General features: G+C 35.0%; 1 protein-coding gene across 6 annotated transcripts in view; it reads left to right on the top strand.

Moving 5' to 3' along the window:
• Nucleotides 1–26,229, top strand: part of LOC147069268 (uncharacterized) — a 171,959-nt gene that overhangs the window by 59,828 nt on the left and 85,902 nt on the right. For all 6 annotated transcript variants that reach the window (XM_085951137.1, XM_085951135.1, XM_085951136.1 and 3 more), the window contains one exon: nucleotides 16,271–16,478. In XM_085951137.1, coding sequence (XP_085807263.1) covers nucleotides 16,271–16,478 — 208 coding nt within the window. The remainder of the gene's footprint in view (nucleotides 1–16,270; nucleotides 16,479–26,229) is intronic.

Below are 26,229 nucleotides of genomic sequence, written 5' to 3'. Positions count from 1 at the left end.
GCCTCAAACATTAGTTGAAATTGTTACAATAAGTGCTATGTTTTAACAGCACCTCTTTTGGCCATGGTAAATTTTAGACAGTGTTGACTGTTTAGACTTATTGTAATTGTTACAATACCTAAGTGCTTATACTGTGCCAAAGTATGTGGATAGATTTTCACCATTAGAAATGGGGAAATTTAGTAAGTCTATTCCACCATCACCACGGTTGGTGCCCTGGTTTGTAGGGTCTCTTTTGAAGAGGAACGAGCTTAAGGTAATACTGAGGGCGAACTGGGTAAAACAATTAATGTCCTCAATCCTCATGGGAAGAAGCCATTCGCATCTCCGCGATGAATGTGATGTTTTAGAGGACATTGTACATATAGCAGTACAATGCCCTAAATATGAATGTCACAGAGTACAGCTGCGAATTGCAGATGTCTTTGAGAATGTCGACGAATTGAAAAGTGTCCTGGCGGCGGGTAAGGCTGAAGAGCTTTCAAAATTGTAAAAAGTTCAAAGTTTCAAAGTTCTTTAACAGAATATGAGTGAGGACCTGATAGGCGGATCCCCTTCTAGAAGAGAAGAGGCGATATGACAGCGAGTCGCAGTCAACGGTAAAATCATAAAAAAAGTGCTAATACTTCATTACAAACCTACCCTAGATAGCTGCCGTAGCGGCCGTAAGCAGTCTTGTGTATAGAATAGATGCGCTGATAAGTATAATATAGTGATTTATCTCTTTAGGTTTAAAGCTTAAAACAGTTGTTGGTACAAGTCGGTTTAAGTTTAAGGGAAGCCAGGCTGGAACCGCGCCAATTTTCATAGCTGATTTAGGCAAAATTCATGAATTCAAGAATGAAAACCTAACCCAACCTAACCTAATCTAACAAATAATCCAGAATATCGGCTATTTACTAAAATTTGTTTTCTGCTGGCTTTCTGTAAAGTGTAAAGTAAACTGACATGAACCGTGTTTTATTTATACATGAATTTGATGTAAGTACTATGCGACCCAAAGAGGTTGGATGGTCTTTAATATACGGCCATATATTTCCGATACATTTCACGGCGAACGGTACATTTCACGGATTTATGCGTACGTACAAGTCAGGAATCAAAAATCAAATTATAATAATAACATGCAACTTAACTTAACCTAACCAAAACCTAACCTAATCTAACAACCAATCGAGTACCTATACCTATTGAATGTTTTCAAAATTTGTTTGTCGCTGGCTTCCCTCAAACCGGCAAGAACCCATTTTCCAACGTTTTTATTAGGTCGTATTCTTATTTGTCCGGTGGTTGTTTGTCCGGTACAAATCTTGCAATCGATTTTTTAACTAACTTCCCGACTAGCTAGACATTTGAAACTTTTAGAATATATCAGAACACGATGCCAATGCATTTTTAAATACTTTTAGCCATCTTTAAGTAGAATTAAATTCATTTTCAGTTAATTCTGTTTTGTATGAAAAGTTATTTCAGATGAAATCCGTAATCCAATCCACTATTATTGGTTGCTAGGAAATTATTAATATATACGTGCGTTACTATGGAAATCAATAATATGAGTGTCAAAATGACATTTCAGTATTATTTCCATGAAATACATTTTTTTTGATCGTTTAAGCTAGTCAAGTCAAGTTTATATGATTCAACAGAAAATTTAAAAACGTTGTATATAAAAAGCTATTTTTATCTTGTAATTATTTTAATTAATAATTGTTGATCTGTTTTGTTATAAAGGTTGTTTCTTTTAACCCGATTAAATTTGAGGAGAACAAGTAAATGACTAGGTACTTATTTTATAATATCTCTAAAAAAACTATGGCTAAACTATTCGAGACACATAAAGCATAAGGTATTAACCTATCTAATTTAATTGACAGCTTCTCTTGCTAAATTAATCTTGTGTTAAACGTCATAAACATTTGAACGAATTTGTGAATTCCCTGATGGGCGTTTTGAACATTTCTGTCAAATGTCATATGCTCATTTTTTTATATTCCAATGGTTTTCGCGAATAGTGACAACTTGAAACAAAATATAAAAATTAACAGAACACAATACGAATATAACTGACATGACACATGAGCTGTAAATTTACAAGGGTCCATTTTTTTTATTTAAACTGTCAGTTTAAATAAAATTTTACTGAAATTGAAACTATAAGTTTGTATCTTTTATTAAACCTACATAATATGTATCTATAAAATATCCAAACTTATGGATGAATTATTTTCATAATTGTAGATATTTAATAGATACCTAGATGAGTATTTTTTACCATTGTCTATTATGGCTTGGTTTTCACAGGGATTAATTGAATTTTAAAAACTAACCCACACTATCTGTAAATTGTAGTCTTATTTCAAAGAAAAAAAATACGTAGGTATGACTGATAAAGTTTAGTGTGCACTATTTATGGCGGATCTTAACAGCCTACCTCCACCCTTCGCAACTGGTATATAATAATTTACGCAAATGTATAATTGACGCAAATTACTATTTGATTGAATTATAAATTATTGTAAGTGTTTTCAAGCGGTTTTCAACAGATGTGGGCGGCTCTCGTGGTGCAGTGTGTAAGGCCTTCCGTCCACCGAGAGTTCCTGGGTTCGATTCCCGGTCAGGACAACACAATATGTATACTATGTTTTTCTCAAAGCCTAGGTGTTTGTGATTGTTAAAAATTACTAACATCAACAACCACCTTGTACGAAAAAGCAAGGACATGGTTATTAACAATTCTAAATAAAAAAAAAAAACATGTGGGCGATCAGATTATCATGAACGAATCTGCAAAGCATAGCTATTTTACTATACATAATGTCCATATTTATACCTACACAGTATGTCATTTATTATGACAGAAAAATGCATTTATACATAATAATAATAAAAATATTGGTAATAAAAACATCAGGGTTCAAATCTCAATCTACAGTTAGCTGTTCGACCCTTGGAACCAAACGACCATCAAAGGTTAAAAGTAAACACGCCATAACAACTTTGTATTTGAACATAACAAATAATATTTAATAACAACGTTAAAGGGATTTTACGATGCGATAATAGGTACTATTAACCTTAAAATAATAAATATCCTATGGGTGTCCTATGGTTTTTATTGTTATGTTAATATACTCAATTCAAATTTGATTTATTGCCATGCGAAATCGAGTTGAATTTTGGCCCATAGGGATTTCGCATACCCTCGATATTTTGACATATGTAGTGTATAAAAAATATATTCTCTGTCCAATGATTTGTACAAAAACACTTGTAGATACGTAGGAAAATTAGCATAAATCATCAGGTCGATTGACAAATGGCAGAATAACGTCATTCAAGTCAAAATGGTAATTTGTACGAATTTATCAATTATTTGTTTATTTATTTAAAAAATACACATTCAGCACATAACAAATTATTAATTCAAGACGTTCACAACATGACATTTGAATAAAAAGGACAGGTAAATCAAATTAGTAGAGAAAAAAACAAACCAAAGAACAATTTTATAGCAAAATTAACAAACAATAATTAAAGAAATAATTACAAGATAAAAAGAACTTTTTATATACCTACAACGTTTTTAAATTTTCTGTTGAATCATATAAACTTGACTTGACTAGCTTAAACGATCAAAAAAATTTGTACTTCATAGAAATAATACTGAATTGACGTTAGTAACGCTCGTATATATTAATAATTTAGTTGCTAGGACCCCAGCCAGACCCCTCTAGCAACCAATAATGGTGTCGAAATAACTTTTAATACAAAACAGAATTAACTGAAAATTAATTCAATTCTACTTAAAGATGGTAGATAATTCTACTAAAAGTATTTAAAAAAAATGCATTGGCATCGTATTCTGATATATTATAAAAGTTTCAAATGTCTAGCTAGTCGAGAAGTTAGTTAAAAATCGATTGCAAGATTTGTACCGGACAAAGAACCACCGGACAAATAAGAATACGAGCTAAGAAAAACGTTGTAAAATACAAATTTATCGCTAAAAATATCTACATCCCTATGGAGTGCATTAACCATCCGCACAGCTCTCGTTATTGGTGCATGGTGAGCCTGATATGAGGAAACACCTTTTACCCAAAGTTAATTACCTAATTAATGAAAGTTAGCCGGAAAATACTCGTTTGAGAAACAGTCAGAAGGAAAATATTTTAAATAAAAATAATTATATACGTATGTACCTACATTAAAAATTAAAATAAAGATGTCGAAGAAATACGGTACTGTTCGGTTATACCGGAGGCAGCGGAAAACGCATTTTGAAAATAGCCGATAAACTGGATTATTTGTTAGTTTGGGTTAGTTTAGGTTCGGTTAGGTTGGGTTAGGTTAGGTTAGGTTAGGTTAGGTTAGGTTCGGTTAGGTTAACCTAACAAATAATCCAGTTTATCGGCTATTTTCAAAATGCGTTTTCCGCTGCCTCCGGTATAACCGAACAGTACCGAAATTTCTTCTGAACACGCTCTAACTAAAACAAGCACGTAGGAGACCTCATAAGGACTCCAGATAATGGACCCATATTCAAGAATACTTCGTACCTACTAATGACACATATTGAACGTAAATGTAGGTATTTGATATTTGAAGTACTTTCTTACTTTTCTTATTTCACCCTGTCACGATCCAGTATTGGGTCCAACAAGCAGTCTACAATGGTGTTTTGAACACCCTTAATTATTTATACCTTGATTCTGTGGAATACCATTAGGGAATCTCTACTATAGAACATCAAACTGCCCCTTACCCGGGGACCCGCTTTAGGGTGTGGGGTAGTGGCTGTAACTGATGAAGTGTTTGACCTATCCTGCTAACGTGTACAGTTATTACAGTTTCTGTGGAATCGTATGTTATGTAATGTTATGATTAAGCCATTGCAATACTACGATATGAAATTTATAGGCCACTTAATACGGAATGTCATTTTTTGCGGTGTCAATTTCATTTCGAAAACACGACTTTGGCGTTTCGGAAAAACTACCCTGATTGGATGTCATGTTCAAATAATATTTAGGGTGATATCACGATAAACATCGGTATGCTATTATAAGTAACTTGTGTCAATGTAAAAAAAATCTCTTCCCTCTTATGAACCCGTCAGGTGTGGCCAGACGCACTGGCACCAGAAATGTAAATGTAATATTATTTATTTGAACCTACATATTATTATGAGTCTATTGGTTTCAAAGATGGTTACCTCCACCTTTTTAATTACGAGATTTTTCTTAATTTTGGTTCATTGAGTGTTTTGCCATCAGTGCCGAGTTTAGGAACGTGGAGGTTCGACTCGCTGACTGATTTTGAGCCCCCCACGATAAAAATAAAAATCATAAATCACACCCTTTAAATACTTATATACTTACTTATAATAATTACTATTTAAGGTTTCGATGAAGATATATAATAATAATTGTCGTTCTGCCAATTGAAATACAAATTTATTTCACATACTACAGTAGATAATATGCAGGAACTCAGAAATAATGGTAACAGAAATACCTAACGGGTAAGGAGTAACAAGTAACTGATCTCGAATAAGGAAGAATCTTGGATAAACTTAAAAACGTGTCAAGAATACGTCATACGTCGAATACTGACAACTGCTCTCGGTTTATGCATTGACGCTCATTTAATATTGGTGTATTACACACATTATTGCACGTGTATAATGCGTGATTCATTTTCGTAGGACACTCACACATTCAAAACCCTGCATCAAAATGTACCGTATCTAATATAGCCTATCGGAAAAAATTCTATTTATTATCTGTTTCTGTGATATTATGTTAGTTGCAGAGCACAGAACAGATTAATAAATATAATTCCGATAGGTTACATCCCAATACACTACATTTTGACGCATCGTTTTGAATGTGTGAGTGTACTAAGAAAATTAATCACGCATTATACACAACCAATATCGAATGAGCTGACGTCAGTACATAAAACGAGAGCAGTTGTCAGAACGAAATAGGTAAAAGCGTATTCTTCACACGCGTTTATGTTTATACCATATTCTTCAACACTCGAGATCGGTTGCCTGTTACTCCGCATCCGTTAGGTATTTTAGTTCCCATTATTTGTGAGTTCCTTGTTGCAGAAGTTTTGTTATACTTTGGGTAACATTTTATACTCAGTTTGTGAGAATTACGTATCCTTTTTTCATGTCAAACGTATGACTGATTTGAAGTGTTACGAGGCCCCTTTTATTTTTTATGGCAAATCGATTGCGTCATCTGCGTAAATAAAAATCGCCGCTGTTTACCATCGTGTGTAAATTCAGTATCTATCAAGTCTAGCTGTTTTTGCTGCCTAATTAATACTTGGCTATGTGAACTAATACATAATATGTATTTATATGTTCTGAATTAAAATTAAAAATTAATGAATACCAAACTTACGCTATTGTAATTCGACATACGCTTTTTCTAATTATTTAGATAGCTACTTACTAATATGTTTGAAAACAATCTATATGTCGTCATAAGTGTGGTTTTGCAGTTTTTTTGTGATTATCTCTAAATGCATGTTCATGGAGATAAACGAGTTTGAAACCTAAAGCCTCATTTAGGCATGTCAAATTTAATGTGACCATAACATTAATCACGTACCTACGCAAAAAAAAAAACGTTTTGCCTCTAGTGTTCCAGTGGGATAAATTAGTTTGGACGAAGGTTACAGGGACGTACAAAAAAATGGGCGAAGTTATAATGAAAACATTTTTAAGAGAAGCAATTGATATAACTTTATTTTGAAAATGCTTTCTTTGCACCAAACGTCTAATCCTAATAAATTAAACAAAATATGAGTAATTTTCTACATAAAACTACTATTTATTTGCGATTTTAAGATATGTATGTATTTATTATTTAGTTTGATATAATTTAGAAATTCGCAATGAAATTGTACAGTTTATCAACGAATCAACACAGACATTCCTGTATAGAATTGATTTGAAGATGAATCACGTAAAGTAAAGAATAATTCGATTTTAAGGGGCCGCTGAAGAGCTCGACATTCAAATATAATTCAGTATGAAAAGGACCTCGGCGTCGTAACTACGTTAATTTAAATTGATCTTTTCGCAAAAATCACTAATCATCGGAGATTTTATTTCAAGAAACATTATTATTATTACTGATATTGTCTGCCGCGCGGAGCATTATTATTATTTTATGAACACCTGCGAGATGAGGCCGATCAGAAAACAGGGCTGTCAAAATAATATTAAGCATTAATATTTTTAAAATGTTAATTTCATCATAGTTTTTAATCAAACCTGTGCAAGTACGTACTGATAACTTGGGTGGATTTTGTAGCAAACATACTATTGATATATATACGGGTATATTAGTATTATAACCCAATTCAAATTGAACATAGGTTGATACTCAAATACTATTATAGTATGTTTATGATTTCGAGAAAATAATACGATGGTATAATTAATCCATATCAATTATTTGAAAACATTACATTCGCACTTTGCAAAGATAACATCAAAATGTGTATATACTTATCTAAATGACGAATGACATGCATGAGTGAGCACGGCTGAAAGCTTGGAAATGTGTTTTTTTCTATTTCAAAATCTTTTAATTGTGTATTATTTTATAACAAATTCAATGCCAACTTCATATAACTAATAAAAAAAGACAGGAAGGAAGATGTGTACAAATCACGGCAATCAGAAAGGCCGGCAAATATGGCCGACAATGCGTGATACACAAACATAAAATACACAGAATTACAAACACATTCGAAGTTTGCCGCACACGTACAGACCACGTGATATTTGTTTACGCAAAATCGTCGCTTTTTAAAATGGCGAATTTGATTGCCAGATTTTACTGCGATGAATCAGTATGTTCCTTCTTGTCTTTTTTTATTCGTAGGTTTGTTTACTATGTACACCGAGAAATTTCCATTTATAAAATCGGAAACGAATTTTAAAGAAGAGTTTTGGAATAGGTATAATGCAACCAAAACTGGAAAAAATTCTATCATGGGTGTTGACTTCCTGAATAAGTTAACCCCAGGTCCATGCCACTACGTGAACCACAGTGGATATTAAGCCATTTCCACACTGGCAACAAGTTGCTGGCAACCTCATTAAATTTTACGATACTTACCATAATTGCTTAAGAAATTTTACGATAATCATCATAATTATCGTAAAATCTAACGAGGTTACCAGCAACTTAACTTGTTGCCAGTGTGGACCCGGCATTAGATGCACAAAACTTAAATAATACATATTATAAACAAAATTTAAAATTATAATTATTTATGATTTATGTCTTCGACAGCCCTGATGAAATAAATGTGAAATATGAGTCTGATCAGTCATAGAGCAAATTTATTGACACAAACAACTTTCACACGACCTTTTTATATTAACTAGTAGACCAGATATTATGGACCACATGTTAAAAAATCATATTTTCAATTCTCAAGGCCAATTCTGTAGAACGTCCTCTTAAGACACATTCAAGAAATTTTTTGGTAGATACTGTTCGGTTATACGGAATACAGCGGAAAACGCATTTTGAAAATAGCCGATAAACTGGATTATTTGTTAGTTTGGGTTAGTTTAGGTTAGGTTAGGTTGGGTTAGGTTAGGTTTGGTTAGGTTAGGTTAGGTTAACCTAACAAATAATCAGTTTATCGGCTATTTTCAAATTGCGTTTTCCGCTGTATTCCGTATAACCGAACAGTACCCGTCGATCCGGTGTTGCATATGAAGACCACGCACATCTACCTAGCGACAGTCGCACGTAACTTTCAAAACGTATAGATATTTGGATGCGGCGATCGGCGAGCAGGTATAGGAATGACCAAATCGTAGGTATTCGTATGCGTCCTGGCATCTTCGACTTGCAGCCCGAGAAGCATGCAATTTGTCGATCGAAACAGTAGAGGTTTTTTCAAACTAAAAAGTCGCATTCGACCAATCTGCAGAGCTCCATTTGGCAACGTGTGTTTTGTGAATAATGATGACGTGACATCATTTGACACGTTGCAGGCGAGACAAGTTTGAGAGCCAGCTAAGACCAAAAAATATATCTAAATTCATACACGTTTTTCGCAACTTTCAAATTGTCTAAGTATCGAGTCATCCATTGGGATAAGTTTGCCGCCCTCTGATATAGACTACAAATTATTAGTAAATTATGTCATTATTATTAGAATTGCTTGATCCACTGCTGGATGAAGGCCTCCACTAGTTCTTTCACTCATATCGGTCCCTAGATCTGTATGAGTTCGTTGATTCAGCGGGTCATACAAGGGCAATAAAAGAAATCAGTAAATTATTATATAAAAGATAATAGTGATCGCTTGAAATAAGTATTTATTTTTTAAGTGTATTCTGTTTTAAACGGCAAATTATTTCCTGGAGACAACCCTGCACGTTGACATTTATTTTAAATATTTATGTTAGTAGTTCGTGTGTTTAACTGTGAACAAAAAATTAACTCTCAAGTGTTCAAAGAAAGGGTATTTTTACCGTTATTTAAAAAAATAAATCACTTCGCTAGTTATTTATTGGAAATTAGCCGCATATTAAAATGAACATGGAAACGATTAATATAATAATTATTAACATTAATAAATACTGCCTGTTGTGTGAATTGTTTACACGTGGTTAGTAAAGTTAAGTGTTGCCCGTCTATAGTTGAATAATTATAATAAAATATATGAAGTTAGGTGAACACGTCATGCTTTTTCTCACCACTCTCCATGTTCCACGTCCGTATGAAGGCGCGTTTTTTTAGCACTGGGAATGTCAAAGCATGCAAGTATCCAAAACTTATATTGCAATGCGTAAGTGTTCCTCACGTTGGCCGCGCGGATGAAGCGTCGGCCTATAGCGTCGTGGGCCCCAGGTTCGAATCTTGGGTCTGACAAGTAGGTACAAATATTGTTTTTCAATTTGTGTATGAGTCAGAGGTTGAGCAAGTGGCTGACATCCATTTCTCGTAAAAACAAAAATCTGTTAATACAAAACTCCACTGTGTGGAGGCCCATATTATGATCCTATTAGGATCGGACATGGTCGAAGAAGAAGAAGTCCATTTACATCGCTTTTACCTTCAGAGTGATAATATAAAGAGAATGGCGATTGTTCGGCAAAATGAAGCCGTGTTTCTTGCATATATACTACACAGTAAAACCTACTCTTTATTATTTTTATATTTACACATAATGTCATGTTGTGAACGTCTCAAACTTATAATTTGTTATAATACTTATTATAACTTAACTATGAAACGTTATACCACCATGTTGCTTCTCAGTACGGCTACCAAATTTAAACATAACATATTTAATCATATTTTCTGCTAACTGAACTAAAAATAATTACCATTAACTTTATATTTAACACAACAAAATAGCAACACGTGCTCGCAGTTTTTAAATGAATGTAAATCAATATTTACCGGCAACGTTTACAAGAAATATTTAATTCAACCGTAGAAATTCTATCTTACTCTAACGCATACTACGGAGATATACCTACTAGTGTAGAATGCTCTCTCACTCGCACTTATGGTTTGTCCATGGTTTAGGGCTTAGGCAGTTGACATCAATGACATTATTAATGGACAACCACAGAACAGATAATAAATATAATACCGATTGGCTATATTCAATACGCCGCATCTTGATGCAGAGTTTTGAATGTGTGAGTGTCCTACGAAAATGAAGCACGCATTATGCACGTGCAATAGTGTGTGTAATACACCAACATGAAATGAGCGTAAATGCATAGACCGAGAGCAGTTTTCAGTATTCGACGTAAAACGTATTCTTGACACGTGTGTAAGTTTAACCCGGATTCTTCCTTACCCGAGTCGGTTACCTGCTATCGCCTCACCCGTTATGTATTTCAGTTCCCATTATTTCTGAGTTCCCTGTGGACAACGCACTCAGTACAGTAGCTAGGAAGTAAATTCGCGCATAGCGACATTCGCACATGTACAGGTAGACGTCACGCAATTTCCATTATGCGATATCGATGGTGCAGATCACAAACCTTCTTAGTCAAAAAATACGATTTTACAGGGGAAGGTTAAAACTGATTTGTTTGCAGCATAATACGATGAATATGACATAGGAGTTTTAATTAAAAGATCAATAAACTCGGCTATATTTCTCTTTGATATAGGAGGTAAAGTTCAACAGATCCGTTAAATTTTTGTTGATTTTTGATATCATAAAGTCAGAATCATAAAATTTGACATAGAAGGTTTGTGATCTGCACCATCGATATCACGCATCGGGAATTTATAGCAATATCACCTTTATTGTAATGGCGTTAGAACAGTGTTTCTAGTGTCAATATACATTTGAGCGAACCCGTTCGAACCGAACCATTCGGCAAACCCGACAAAAAGCATCGGGAATTTATAGAAATATCACCTTTATTGTAAATGGCGTTAGAACAGATAATGCCATTCGGCAGACCCGACAAAACAGTGAGTGTCATTTTTTTCCATATGCTTCGTCCATATTAATGTCATCATTGGTTGACATGACCAAATAGCCAGTTACAGACCTACAAACTTATCTGTAGAATGGCTAAAAATGGAACTACAAAGTACCATAGGACGCCATTTTGAAAATTTCATTCGAATGTCAGATTTTTTTCTTGTTGTCTAGTCTTGATTGGGTAGTTTTCGACAGTGGCTCCCCCATCCCATTCTTCAGGTAAGTTTGTAGTTCTGTAACCAGTTTTGCAGGTTATAATCGTTCTTGGAGAATATCGTCATCGACTCTTCCGGACCTGAACCCCTCCCATCTAGTGTGCGCGTTTGACCACGTATATGTGTTTCAGCAATAGACTGGTCTGGTGTAAAATACGTCTTCTGTAATCTTTATTGAAAATGCGTTATATGTAATTCTAATTGTATAATCGCGTTGAATGTAGATTAAAAATGCCGCGTCATTTGACCACTTGCTTACTTGATAAATGGTTGATTAGGTAACTATCACGAAACTTATCACTTATCATTGTTATCATGAGATAAGGAGGCGTGGAAAAGCACGTGGTGATAGTGATAGCATGCCTTTACCTTATCCTGAACTAGGGTAACCATAAGAATACAAAATACGGAACCGTATCAAGCGAACAAAATGGTTGGGTTCAGGGCTCGAAATTGACCGGAACGCACCGAAGCGCCATTCCGGTCCATAAAATCTCCAAAATTATCGCTCCGTCTCGTGGATATATTAATTTGACAGTCTGAGCTAGATATGTCATATAATAAAAAATCTAACAGACTTATTTTCATAAAATACATATACAATTAGATAACAACGTTAATATTTTCATAAAAATATCAAGCGATCCGGTTCGTAAAATTTTCCATTTCGAGCGCTGGTTGGGTAACTTACGGACCCCTTGTTTTAAAAAAAAATATCCATACAGTCCTATATTTTTGGTCGTACACTCGTGGCTGAGAATAGTGACCACATTTGAATTTCATCATCCTTTGAGCGAAGACCAAGAGTATTCATCCTTCTCGATCTCCCGCTCTTCTCAGGGCAGAATGGATGGTGCCCCCCAGTCAGCTCTTTCACTTGGTCGCTCCAGCGCGCAGACACTCTTCCTCTGCTGCGCCTTCCCTGGAGGCCATCCAATACCAGTAGTCTCTCCAGGTTGTCCGGTCCGCGCCTGATAATATGTCCAAAAACTGTAGAATTCGTGTCAGACATATTATTGTCGAGAGCCGTTCCTTTATCAACAGTCTCTGGATGATTGACTGGTTCGTCCTGTGCTCCGTCCAAGAAATACGAAGCGTTCGGCGCCAACAACACATTTCAAAGACATCAATTGCCTTCCGTTCCCTTGCCTTCAGGGTCTACGACTCGACTCCGTATAAAAATATCGAGAACACTAATGTTTGCACAAGCATCATTTTTGTGGCAATAGAAATTCCCCGATCCTTCCATATACCTAGTGGTAAGACGTGTCATCGCATTTTTTCAACCTGTGTGGGCCTTCTTATTTTCGCGTCACATCCGTTCTTTCCACTGATGGTCGATCCCAGATATACAAACTCGTCGACTGTTTCTAGGTTTTGGAGTGTACTTGCTGTTGGTATAAGGTTAGCCCGATCGACAACCATTCAGTCCTATAAACTTATCTAAAGAACGGTCAAAAATGGAACAACAAACCACTATATGGACGCCATATTGAAAACGTTATTCGAATGCCAGATTATGTCCAGTTGTGAGTCTCGATTGAGTATTTTCGACTGTGGCTCCCCCGTCAATTATTCATATAAGTTTGTAGGTTTGTACTTAATATTATTTTATAGAATTAAGAGGCGATATGAGGGGGTTGAGCAATATTTCAGTACATAAATGTGCAGTGGTGTACTGAAATATGACTATATTCTAAAACATTTGAGCGAGAGGTTTAAAAGAATACTATTTTATGTAATAAAAATACTTTATGCAGTCATCAAATGTTTAAAATAAATATAAAGGATAATAAGGCTTCAAAATTATATAAATAGATTATCTACAACGTTTAAGGAATGTCCAGGATCATGCTTTGAAAATAGAATAAAAGCTCCATTTTGACCTACGCTGAGCATGTCCCCCCTTAAAAATTTGAAATATCCTGTTTGTATACAATGCGTCTGTGTGAGTATAATAATTGTCTTCGCCTCAACTCTTATTAACATATCATAATTAAGAATGATACTTCGAGTAGTTTCAAGTGGTTATCGAATGCACATGGCCATTGCCGACTCAAGTAGAAAGCCGATACATTCACAACGACTGGTCCTACCTTTTCCGCCTCTCCCGTTGTTGTCTATGGATCACCTGTCATTGCCTGTCATTGTTCTGTCTATAATTCTATAGAGTGCTGATACTGATGCGTCTGTCGGATACACTGCTAATAAAAATACGAGTTTTAAAATGCTATTACATATCGATATTTCCAGCTGTCTTTGAAGGACTAGTCTGACTTTGACAGCTGATGAATAACAGGAATGTATATTATTTATAAATAACACTGATAGTTAATATATTTGGTTTGAGAATGTTTTATAATTCAATTTGAAACGAGAAAGGACGAATCAATATATCAAGCAATCTGGGATCTGATTTTGACAGCTGAACAGTGGACTTGAGTGGACCACTCGTTGCTTGTATAAAAAGATATGCACAGGCTTTATTAATCTAAATATGGCGCTGACCTGGCCCAACGGTCATAATTATTAGGATCGTTAGGGTCCGTTTGTATCGGCCGCGTTAAAGCAAACAGTGGATGTCCCAGATGGTTGCACCAATTCATGAGTGTCACGAGAAGTTCGGTCAAGCCATTGAGAAGGCTGTTCGACAGCAAAATCATCAGCAGCATGATTCCATTTACGTACCTACATCATTTATATTTTTTCCATGGTCTGGACCCGAACCCCACACCCCACTCCACCAGAGACTTGTATTGTTGTGCGAGCCGGATTAAGGTCAAAAATGTGATTGAGTTCCATGTCAAAGCAGAATGGCTGGTAATCCTACCGCCTAACCTAGAGAGCGATATGATAAGAAGGCAATTCCTCGATAAGGTGCGGCGATAGTCTTATCGGAGGAGGCATTCACCAGCTCACCGCTGCGTCAGCTGTTTCGCCTATCTCGCGGCGTTGCGATTGCATTCATTGTTTTTATTTTGCTTTTCGAGCCATGAATGAATACAATTTATTAGATAGGTACCGTATTCGGTTTCTTTCCCATCGTCTCGCTCGTATTTGAGGTTAGGTTAGTAAGACGCCATGGGGACAGCAAATGTTCGCCAAACCGTTAAGTTGTGATTATATTGAGATGCACGTACTGTCACGCTGTCACGGCGACCAATTTTGTCTATAGTTTCGTCATTTTGCAGAATATTTTGAACGATCACCGCCTCTGTAAATTCAATGATGGAGAGTGCCAACTCTAATGTAGCAAACATACATGATTTTGTAAACACTCACGAGAAAATATAGCCAACAGAAAAAATCTTTTTTGAAAAAAGTAAGACACCCGGCAGAATCAAACATGCGTCTCTTGGGTATCGCGCTCTGTGCATTACCACTATGCTACGACTGGCATGCTTAATTGCGACAAATTTTAACTATTGGCCTTTTTAATACCTGCTCATAAGCGCTCTCCAAATTCTCCAAATAACTTTGTTTTCAAAATTGTGTATGTTCAATAATTAGAATGGTACATTCTTAAAACTTTGTGAATTATTCGTTGAATAAAATAAAAAGGTAGTTAATTCTAATGTATTAGTATTTTAAATTATTATTCATTATTCATGATAATTTCAATTAATTTTAACAGTTTCTATGTATGCGTACGTTAAAATTACTTAGGTACGATATTATATCCATAGATAATATTTTGAAGAGAACCCAACCTGCAGACCATAGATAGAAGACAACATTCTTATAGAAAATACATATTGCCAACCTTAGCCTTTAGTTTTTCAATAAACCTAAATACATCGCCCTCATTAATACTAAAGTGCGTGGCATGACCCCCACAAAGGGGGGCTGACAGGGCTCTAGCCTGGGGGCCCGGGCTCAGGAGGGGCCCAACGTGGCAGATCAACTAGTTAAATGAGATAAACACACCGTAAATTTATAAGCTCTAATAGTAAAAAAGACGCCTGCGGCGCTATAAGACGTGTAGGATTTTATTTTATTATTATTTTTAGTGTCTCCTGACTAATGAAAATGACTATTTATCCAACATGGCGAAGGGTCAGATGTAACGTGGCTATCATAAAGGAGGGTCGCGCTCAGTGCTTCATAATAATATGATGCTGACTCAATGTGCCGACAATTCAAGCTGATTTATTAAAAAAATTTGAAAAATCGCTAAAAATACACGGAATACCCTTTATTTTACGCGGAACCCTGGAGTTCCACGGAATATCATTAAGGAAATACTACTATAGAACATTACACTGTCCTTAACCTTAGCGATAGGTTATGGGGCCCGCCAAAATATATATGTGGGGGCCATGGTGCGTGGTCAGCTTAGTCTTAGGTAACTGCTCCTGAGACATCGTTACACACAAAATGTAGGGTCTCACTGAAGATCGTGTATAGTGCATGGCTGTTTAGCTTAGTGGGTCCACGTTTGCGCTGCTCTATTTCTTGTAGTTTTGGAGGAGCTTTACAACCATTAGGTATTATCTTTTTATAAATTATAGTTTTATATATTATGATTATCTTTTTTCCAGGTGAGGACTATGAATACGACCGGGAAAACGGCGGAGGTCCAAACTCTATCGAGGAGAGATCGCCAGAGCCTTCTTCTGGAAGTCTCACTTCCACCATAATCAGTCAAGCGCAGCGCGCGCCTTGGCCAAGTCCTCCTGGATCTCCGAGACTCACGCCACTCTACCCACCAGCCTTGGACTATCACCACTCCCACGCTGACCTGACCAGGTAAATTGATATTAACATTGTCCTAAAGCATACTACTATCGATTGATGATATTGCAAATGTTGTTTAATATTTTGTAGGTACTGTAGGTAGGTATTTACATAATATATTATCTGAATAATTACTGGTCGCTGATCATTATTAAATAAGCTGGGCATATAAACAGTGACATCCCGTGGGTGTACGTAGATTGAGCGTCGCTTGGGGCGGCAGTTACTCGAAAGGCGGCAAACCGAGGAGAATCATTAGGTATAATACATGGAAATAGGTACCTAAACTTAGTAATAATAGAAATTTCTATTACAAAATTTAGCCTACTGCTTGGAAACAAACTGTATTAATTAACATATTAAGAGGTTTAACAGGACTGTACCTATTTTTTGTTGGGTTCTCAATGTCTAGTTTACTTCCGTTATCCTTGGAGGTCACGTCCTTAATGACCAGCAATGACACGTGCAGATTTGCGAATTATACTTGAATTATAGGTAGGTACATAAGTACTTACTAATTAATGTATCCAAATATTTTTGCTAGTCATTCGCGACTTTAGAAAGCTTTCAGTGTGTTTATTCTATACTTATCGACCGCTAAAGTAATAAAGTGATAATTATTATCAAACTTTAAAGGTTAGGTTTGTGTCAGTGTATTAGCACTTATTGTAACAATTACAATAAGTTGGGTGTTATTGTTGCAATACGTGCTATATTTTAACAGCACCTCTCTTGGATGTGATAAAATTTATAGTGAGATAGACAGTTTTGACTATTTACTCGGCTAACTTGTTGTAACAATTATTATACCTCAATACAAATATGTAATAAAAACTATCATTTTATCACTTTAGCGGTCGATAGTCGCCTTGTGTATAGAATATACCCGCAGGTGTATTTTTAAATGTATCTGAAACCGTGGACTCGCAATATTGTCTATTAAAGTAGAGATGGCATTTGAATTAGATTTAGTGGTATGTATTTTGTTGGTAATGTAGCCATACAACACATTTCTTAATGAAATGGTGATAAAAAATACTGTATAAAAAATGGGGCGGCATTTTGGCACTGCCTAGGGGCGTCATTTTGTCTAGGGACGTCACTGCATATACACAGCGAGTTTGACCTCCAGTGGGTCTATTCTATACTTATCGAACACTAAAGTGATAAATAGTATCAAACTTAGGGTAGGTTTTATTTGTTTTTTACGAAGTTGGTTTTTATTGTTGCAATAAGTGCTATATTTTAACAGCAGCAAGATAGGTGCTGTTAAAATATAGCACTTATTGCAACAGTGCTAATATTTTGATACAAACCTACCCTAAGTTTGATAATATTTATCACTTTATCACATTAGCGGTCGATAAGTATAGAATAGACCCAAAAGTCAGCGTTGCCAATTAGCGTCTTAGGTGGTTTTGATGGTGAGGTTAGGTTTACATTATTGAATTCATGATTTTGGCCAAAATCAGCTATGAAAATTGAATTAAAGTTCATATTGAATCTAACAAATTATAAAATTATGAGACCGTATAGTATACTGTCATCTCTTTCCGATAGAAAGCTCATGACGAACTGTGGCACGTTGAAATGTTTCACGTTCAATTTACATGTAACCAGTTATTTACGTTTTTTAAGTTAAAAAATATCTACTGGTTCAGATGACAACAACCTTTTAATTGTTGTAATAAAACACAAGAAGCTGCCTATTAATTATCTTTATCACAAAATAAACAATAATTGAATTAGCAATTATTATATTATTTTATAAATTTATTATTATTATTGATCGATCACGCATTTTTGTTTTATTATAAATTAATAATAAAAATGAAAAACATTTCAAAAAAATAAAACCATTAATATCAAAATTAATTGCAAACTCGACATTGTCTGCGCTGAGAAAAACAATTAAAAAAATCTTATCTCTTTATTTTTAATAAAAAAAAAAATATTTCAGATTTTTTTTGTTGTGTTTGCGAACAGTTGAAGTGTTGATTCGCGATAAAAAAAAAAGAAACTTTATTTTTATACTTTTAAATACTTATAAAAATAATAATACGTATAGTTTTGTCTGTCAGTGTAAATAATTAGCTCTTAAACTCGTACCATCTCAATACGGTACCTACGCATTTTATATAAGTACCTACCTACTTTATACCGGGTGTTTCAAAGTAAAGTGTGTACAGTTTTTATCAGTAAAGTTATTGTCATTATAACACGTTTCAGACCACCACCCCTGTGTTATATTATCGAAACCAGGTAACTGTAATACCTAATGGGTGTGGAGAAGCAGGCAACCGATCTCGAGTGTGAAAGAATACGGGATAAACTTAAGGCTATACCTCAGTTGAAGCATGGTCTAAAAAGATCATGGCTAGGCGATGCGCGGATTGCGGGTCGCGGGTGCAAATGACGCATGCCGAACGAAGTATAATTTGTCATATAAATCCAACATGCGTCCATTTAATGTTCTATTAGTAACAATAATAATATATTCATTGACATGTTTTCTTTTTCAAGTAAATGGGCAACGTTTTTAGTTATCTTTACACGATTTAAGAATTAATACCCCCGTCGCCATCATGAAACAAATTTACGTATTGACACCTCGACGTTCGGTCTCCGAATGCCAGCGAGTCCAAAATTTCGTCGCGCCTATAGTTGAAAATTATTTGCCGTTTCACTGATGTATCGTCTTAAACACGTATCAAGAATACGTCATACGTCGAATACTGACAACTTCTCTGGGTTTATGCACTGACGCTCATTTAATATTGGTGCATTGAAGATTGCAACAAACACTATTGCACGTCTATAATACGTGGTTCATTTTCGCATATTCATAACCCTGCGTCAAAATGTACTGTATTGGGATATATGTAGCCTATATTGGGTAAGGTATGATCATAGAGGTATTAAATTAAAAGAGGGGTAAGGAATCTGCCTTCTCATACAGCTGAATGAAGCAGGCCAACAATAGCCGACAACTTACAAGAAATAGCGACGCGATAAAAAAAAAATCTAGGCATCACAGAGGATTTACTTTGGTCAATGTGACGTACCCATATAATATAATGTTAACGTTCAAATTTTGGCACAAATTGATTACCAGCCCGCCTCACCATACTTTTCCACTATACTAGCCTGCTTCACCATACTTTCATATAACCTGCCGTCCCTAGGGTATGATTATATTATTATGAGAGATTAAAATCAAGAAAAGGTGTAGGTAATTTATAAGTATTTAAAAAGGTTATTCTTATTAAATAAGGTTTTACTGGGCCGCAGTGGCGGCTCGACGACTTTATAGATGGTGGGGTTTAGCGAGTTTAACCATTAATTATTATTAAATATACATATTATCTACCTACTTTCTCGTAATAAACATTATGTACCTACCAAGCTACTTATAATCATAAGATTCATTAATGAAGAAATGAGTAAATTTTCAGAATAAACATTATGATTATCTGAGTCGTTTCTTCATCACATCTAAAAAACGTGCTTAAAAATAATAACTTAATTAATAATAATAATAATTATAGACTTACCATTATCAGTTTTGAACAACGAGATACAGCGAGAGTTTTTACTCACCTAGGGGTTATTTGATTCGCTCCCCAGTATGAGTAAGTATGTTGTATACTAACGCTAACGCATTCACATCCTTTGTAGAAAGAGATTTGTACCGCGGCGACGGGTTAGGACTGAGTGACAAAAAATAAATGCCATAGCTTTCTTAATTTGTACATAGGTGTCATCGTAAAATAGGGCGTATTTAATTAAATTATCTAATTCTTTTAATACCGCGTAATCACACCCACGATGGCCGTGCGGCTTAAGCGTTGGACTATAGCGTCGTGGGTCCCAGGTTCGAATCCTGGGTCTGACAGTACACATATTGTTATTCAATTTATGTATTCGTCAGAGAATGGCCCCCACAAGGGGGAGGGCTGACAGGGCTCTAGCCTGGGGGGCCCTGGCTCTGGGGCTCTGGGGCGTGACGGGTTGACAAAATACGATCAGAAATTTGTCGTAACGGATAAAAAGTCATAAAAAGCGCTATTTTATTTGTAGAGTTTTTAAAGAGAGAGAACATTTTAAAGTTTATAGTTTTGTGATGCAATTTTTGATTACAGTGTGTCGATATTCGACAACTCCATAATTCAAGTGGTCTTATTCAACAATACAAAACAAAAATACACCTAATACCCTTAATTTTACCTGAAACAACATTATTTATATTATAACGGTTCTGTAAAGCGTCCCACTGCCTTTAATCCTAGCGATGGGTAGGGGGCCCGCCGAAGATTCTGGCAAGATGTTGGGGCCATGCGTCAGAGTATGGACCTAATAGGCTGAGATCCATTTCTCGTAAAAACAAAATATGTTAATACAAACCTCCACGCTGTGGAGGCCCATATGATCTAATTAGGATCGGATATGGTCGAAAAAATTCATCATTATGTTATTACATAATTTACAATCATTGCTTAATTTTTTGTATAGTAATGATTAATATATCTATAAAGTTGCGACGGGTTTAGATGGCATTTAATCATTACGTAAATTTATTAATTATGACAATGATGCTGTGAACGTCTTAAACTTATAATTTGTAATTTCCATGATATGTAAAATAAATTAATTGAGTTGAAATTGAAAATTGAACTGAATAAAAATAATTACAAGATAAAAAGAACTTTTTATATACCACGTTTTTAAATTTTCTGTTGAATCATATAAACTTGCCAATTCTATCTATTAATAATTTAGTACAAATAAGGCAACTGTCAATAAATCATTTTTTTGCTATTTGCAACAAACAAATATAGAATACTGAAATGTCATTTTGATTTCCATAGTAACGCACGTATATATTAATAATTTAGTTGCTAGGACCACCCTCTTAGCAACCAATAATAGTAGATTGGATTACGGATTTCTTCCGAAATAACTTTTCATACAAAACAGAATTAACTGAAAATGAATTCAATTCTACTTAAAGTTGGCTAAAAGTATTAAAAGAATGCATTGGCATCGTGTTCTGACATATTCTAAAAGTTTCAAATGTCTAGCTAGCCGGGAAGTTAGTTAAAAATCGATTGCAAGATTTGTACCGGATAAACAACCACCGGACAAACAAGAATACGAACTAAGAAAAACGTGGTAATATAGGACGTGTATTTTTGAGATGGATGGTCCATACGAACTCTTAAGATAGAACCGCCCTGACTGGGCGTCATAATATTTGTATTAATATTGTGGCAGGTACCTACTCCTGAACCAGCCTGTAGGTTTTACCTACAAATAAATAAATAATATAATAAAAACTGCATCCGTTATCTTATATGCGTCCCGATATGTCAAATGTCAACGGCTATGCGTTTTTTTATAATAATGTTTATAATGGAGATGGCACAAAAGTGATTTATGTTTCCCAATAATATATGTACCTAATAATTATTTAATTGCTTAACAACGCCAGATCTTGGAATTATTAAGCGAAACTAATTGGGTACCTATCTCTAAATTTGGATTAACATCTGGGAACACAGATATTGCAATCGCGAATGTTGCCTTATGGAGAGAGGTAAACGATAGGTAGGTACTAGGGAATCCAATCCCGAGCCAAAATTCTGATCCCCGGATTTCAATTTGACAATCCCGGGATTGGCATTTTTTCCATTGTTAATATAAAATTCTTATATTTACGAATAACATTGATAAAATCGGTCAAAAATAAATCTAGTATAATTTATACTATTTAAGACATTTTTATTGTTAATATTGTATACGTTCAATCTTGGAAATACACAAGTTTAACGGAGTAAATAATATTGTAATTTAAATAATAATGTGAATTTAATAGGAGATTGCTGTTTCTGATAGTAAAGACATAATGAATGGATTAGCGAGATTTAAAATAGTAAAGCAAATAATCATGGTGTACTTATGGCCTTTCCGCTTCATAAATCTAATTAGTCAGACAAATATGAAACTGCCGTAAAACGTATGATATCATGGTGGAATTACTTTGTCAATAGTGCGAAGCATTGTTTTTTTTTCAATCTTTCCATTTTTAATAATTTATGTGAAAAAATAAAATGAATCGGCAACCTACACATGGGTATAAATCAAATTTCATTCAAACTCGGTTTATTTCTAATGTAGTTATTTTTTATTAAAAGTATTTTTTCTGTTATATTTTCATTTTTATTTTATTTTCCATAAAAATTGATAAAAAAAATCTATCCCGAAATCCCGGGATTATGTTTCTCAATCCCGGGATTCATAGGTATCGAAAATAGCTCGGGATCCCTAATAGGTACCTACCTAATCAAAAAGAATAATGGTTAGGTAGGTACTTGAACAGTCACCCGTATAGGACATGCCTACGTAGATAATAATAAATTGATATTTCTTTTCATGAATCATCATCATCAGCCTGAATCTATCCACTGCCTCTCCAGGCTGATTCCACTTCTCTCGGTCCTGTGCGTTGCGTTGCCTTCTTCTACTTCCGCAGAACTTTATCATTTTATCGATCCAGCGGCCTCTAGGTCTACCTTGCGGAAGTTTTGTTCCTCTTGTTTACTGTCCTTAATTGTCCATCGAGTGTCCCTTCTTAGAGCTATGTGTTCAGCCCATTTCCATTTGAGGTTTTTTGCGAACTGTATTACATCGCAAGCACTTGTCTGTCTCCTTATCCACTCATTCCTCTTTTTGTCCTTTCGCGTTATGCCCAGTATGCACCTCTCCATACCACGTTGTGATACTCTATGTTTCTGAATCTCTATTTTACTCAGGGTCCATGTTTCACACGCATATGTGATTACGGGAAGCACACACTGGTTGAACACTTTGCGCTTTAGGCACAGTCGGAGGTCACTTTGAAGATATTATTCAGGCGGTCAAAAGCGTTCCAGCCTAGCTTTACTCTGCGAACAATTTCATCAAATATACATTCTAGACACTTGTTGTCCCTGATAGATGTAGTTTTTCACCTCTTCGAGCTGAGTGTCATTGATGAGGATCTCTTTTTGTCCCGCAAAGCTTTCGAACATGACTTTAGTCTTCTCATGAATATGGTGTAAAATATAGTGATGTAAGTACCTATTATGTATTTAAAAAAAAATATTCACATAAAAAAGGGCGAATCCTTAGGTATTCGGTTGCCCATACCTACAACTGTAATATTATGTATGGTGTAAATGTAAATGTAAGCCGGCACACACAACTAAACACGCCTCGTCTGCTGCACAGCCATAAATAAGGGGGTTCGGATTCGATCAAGGGTCTGGAAAAATTTATAAGTTGTTTTTGGTTTAAAAAAAACGAACTATAACTTCCATTCTGTGAATATATGCTTAGCGTATGAGCGAAAATCATCAAGTTACTTCCCGTGAGAAAGCATTCGGCACGCTTATATTCTCCGCGATTTTCGTTAGAGTAAGATAGAATTTCTACGGCTGAATTAAATATTGCTTGTACACGTCGCCGGTAAATATTTGTTCCATTCATTCAAAAACTGAGAGCACGTAATGCTGAAATTTATTGTTTTTGTGTTAAATATAAAGATAGTGGTAATTATGTTTAGTTAATTTAGTAGAAAATATCGTTAACTATGTTGTGTTTAAATTTGGAAGTCGTACTGAGAAGCAACAATGGTAGGTACCTATAACTAGAGTTGGGTATTTCCCGAGAAAATCTCAATCTCGAGATTCGGGATTTCCCGAAATGATGAAATTTTGAATTCTCGAGATTCGGGATTTCCAGAAAAGAATTCTCGAGAATACTCGAGATATAAAGAAATTTTAAAAAAACTTCTAAACATCCTAAAATCAGTTTCCAAAGACAGACAAATTCCAAAAAAAATATGATTTTTTTATTTATGTAAGAAGACAAACGAAATAGAAGTACGAAAACAGAAATAATTAAAAACATTACTTATTAAAATGGGATTACAAAAAACACAGACTGTCAATCGCTGCGTCTGACAATCGCTTTTGAGATACGAAATTCCCTGCAAAAATTGCGCTCATTTTGAGTCGACGTTGGCTTAGTTGTGTTAAATACCCCGATCAGTCTTTGAACGTTTCGTGTTTTCTGTCCACTTTTTTCATATAGAAAATCGTTTTTTTCAACAAATATTTGATAATAAAGAAATTCTCGAGATTCGGGATGGAAAATCTCGAAAATTTCTCGAGAATTCCCGTCGGGAAATTCCCGAAACTCAACTCTACCTATAACGTTTCATAGTAAAGTGAATAATAATAAAATTGAGGTTCTAATCACTACTGTTCGTTATAATAATATGTAAGAAACACGGGTTCATATAGCAGAGCTGAACAATACATTTTATGTTATTAGTCGTGTCACTTTAGCTTTTTTTGGATAACTTCGTCAATATTATTATTGTTCTTGGTATCAAAATTAACTGACTATTGTTTCGAAGACATTGTAAGTATTGCCTACTGACTTACATTGGCATATTATAATGACACCTAACACTGCCAGGATGTGAACTGAAGCTTACGGCGTTGCAAACAGAGTGTCAATTTACCACAATTAGAAATAAAAATATAGGTATTCGTAGATTTTATGCAAGCGATAATTTATTCTATGATTAACTATTTTTTTTATTCAACGAATAATTCACAAGATTTAAGAATATAACATTCTAATTATTGAGCATACACAAAGTTGAAAACACTCTTAATATAGAAAATATATTATCCAGAGCGTTGGAGCGTTGGACTTATCTTTAATAAGCAATGACATTAATATGGACGAATCATCTGGGAAAAAAATGACACTCACTTTATTGTCGGGTCTGCCGAATGGCATAATCTGTTCTAACGCCATTACAATAAAGGTGATATTGCTATAAATTCCTGATGCTTTTTGTTGGGTCTGCCGAATGGTTCGGTTCGAACGGGTTCGCTCAAATGAACATTGACATTAGAAACACCGCTCTAATGCCATCACAATAAAGGTCATATTGCTATAAATTCCCGATGCGTGATATCGCATAATGGAAATTGCGTGACGTCTATCTATACATGCGAATGCGCGAATTTACTTGCTAGCTACTGTATTGAGTGCGTCGTCCATTAATAATGTCATTGTTAATAAGTATAATAATATGTAAGTATACAAATGTTGAATTTTTTTTTAAATAATCGCCATTTTCATTATTAATTATATTAAACAGAGCAAATCGTCTCTCATTATTTGCCTATTCTGTCAAAAAAGTGAGGTTATTTATCACTCGGTAGTGTTGCCATAATATATCAAATAAGTGTTGCAAAGTGTCAAAATATAGGTAGATACTTACTATTTTCATAGGACGAAAATTTAATAATAAAAACATCTGGAGCACTACAAATTTTCGGTGCTCCGGTTCCGCTCCTGCTCCAGGTAAACTCCCATTAGTCCAGTGCTCCGTGCTCCTGCTCCGAGCTCCGCTACAACGCTCTGATTATAACCAATAGAAAAAATCTTTTTGAAAAAAGTAAGACACCCTCGCAGGATCGAACCTGCATCCCCCATTATTTCTGAGTTCCCTGCGTATATAAATGCTACACATACGGCTATTTTTCTATGTGTACAATATACATGTAACCCTCAGTCCAAATTACATGTGCAAAAACATGTGACACCGCCGCGTTACCTACCTACTTTACATTAATAATAAAACTGAAATTTCCTTTTGAAATTGCAGGAAAAATGTGAATGTCGCGAGTATTGTTTCTTT

Source organism: Rhyacophila brunnea, unplaced genomic scaffold (assembly GCF_057557595.1).
Source record: "Rhyacophila brunnea isolate RB1 unplaced genomic scaffold, BYU_Rbru_1.0 scaffold_24, whole genome shotgun sequence".
Classification (NCBI taxonomy): Eukaryota; Metazoa; Arthropoda; class Insecta; order Trichoptera; family Rhyacophilidae; genus Rhyacophila; species Rhyacophila brunnea.
The sequence above is the reverse complement of the archived record's forward strand: the minus strand, read 5'-3'. Positions and strand labels throughout refer to the sequence as shown.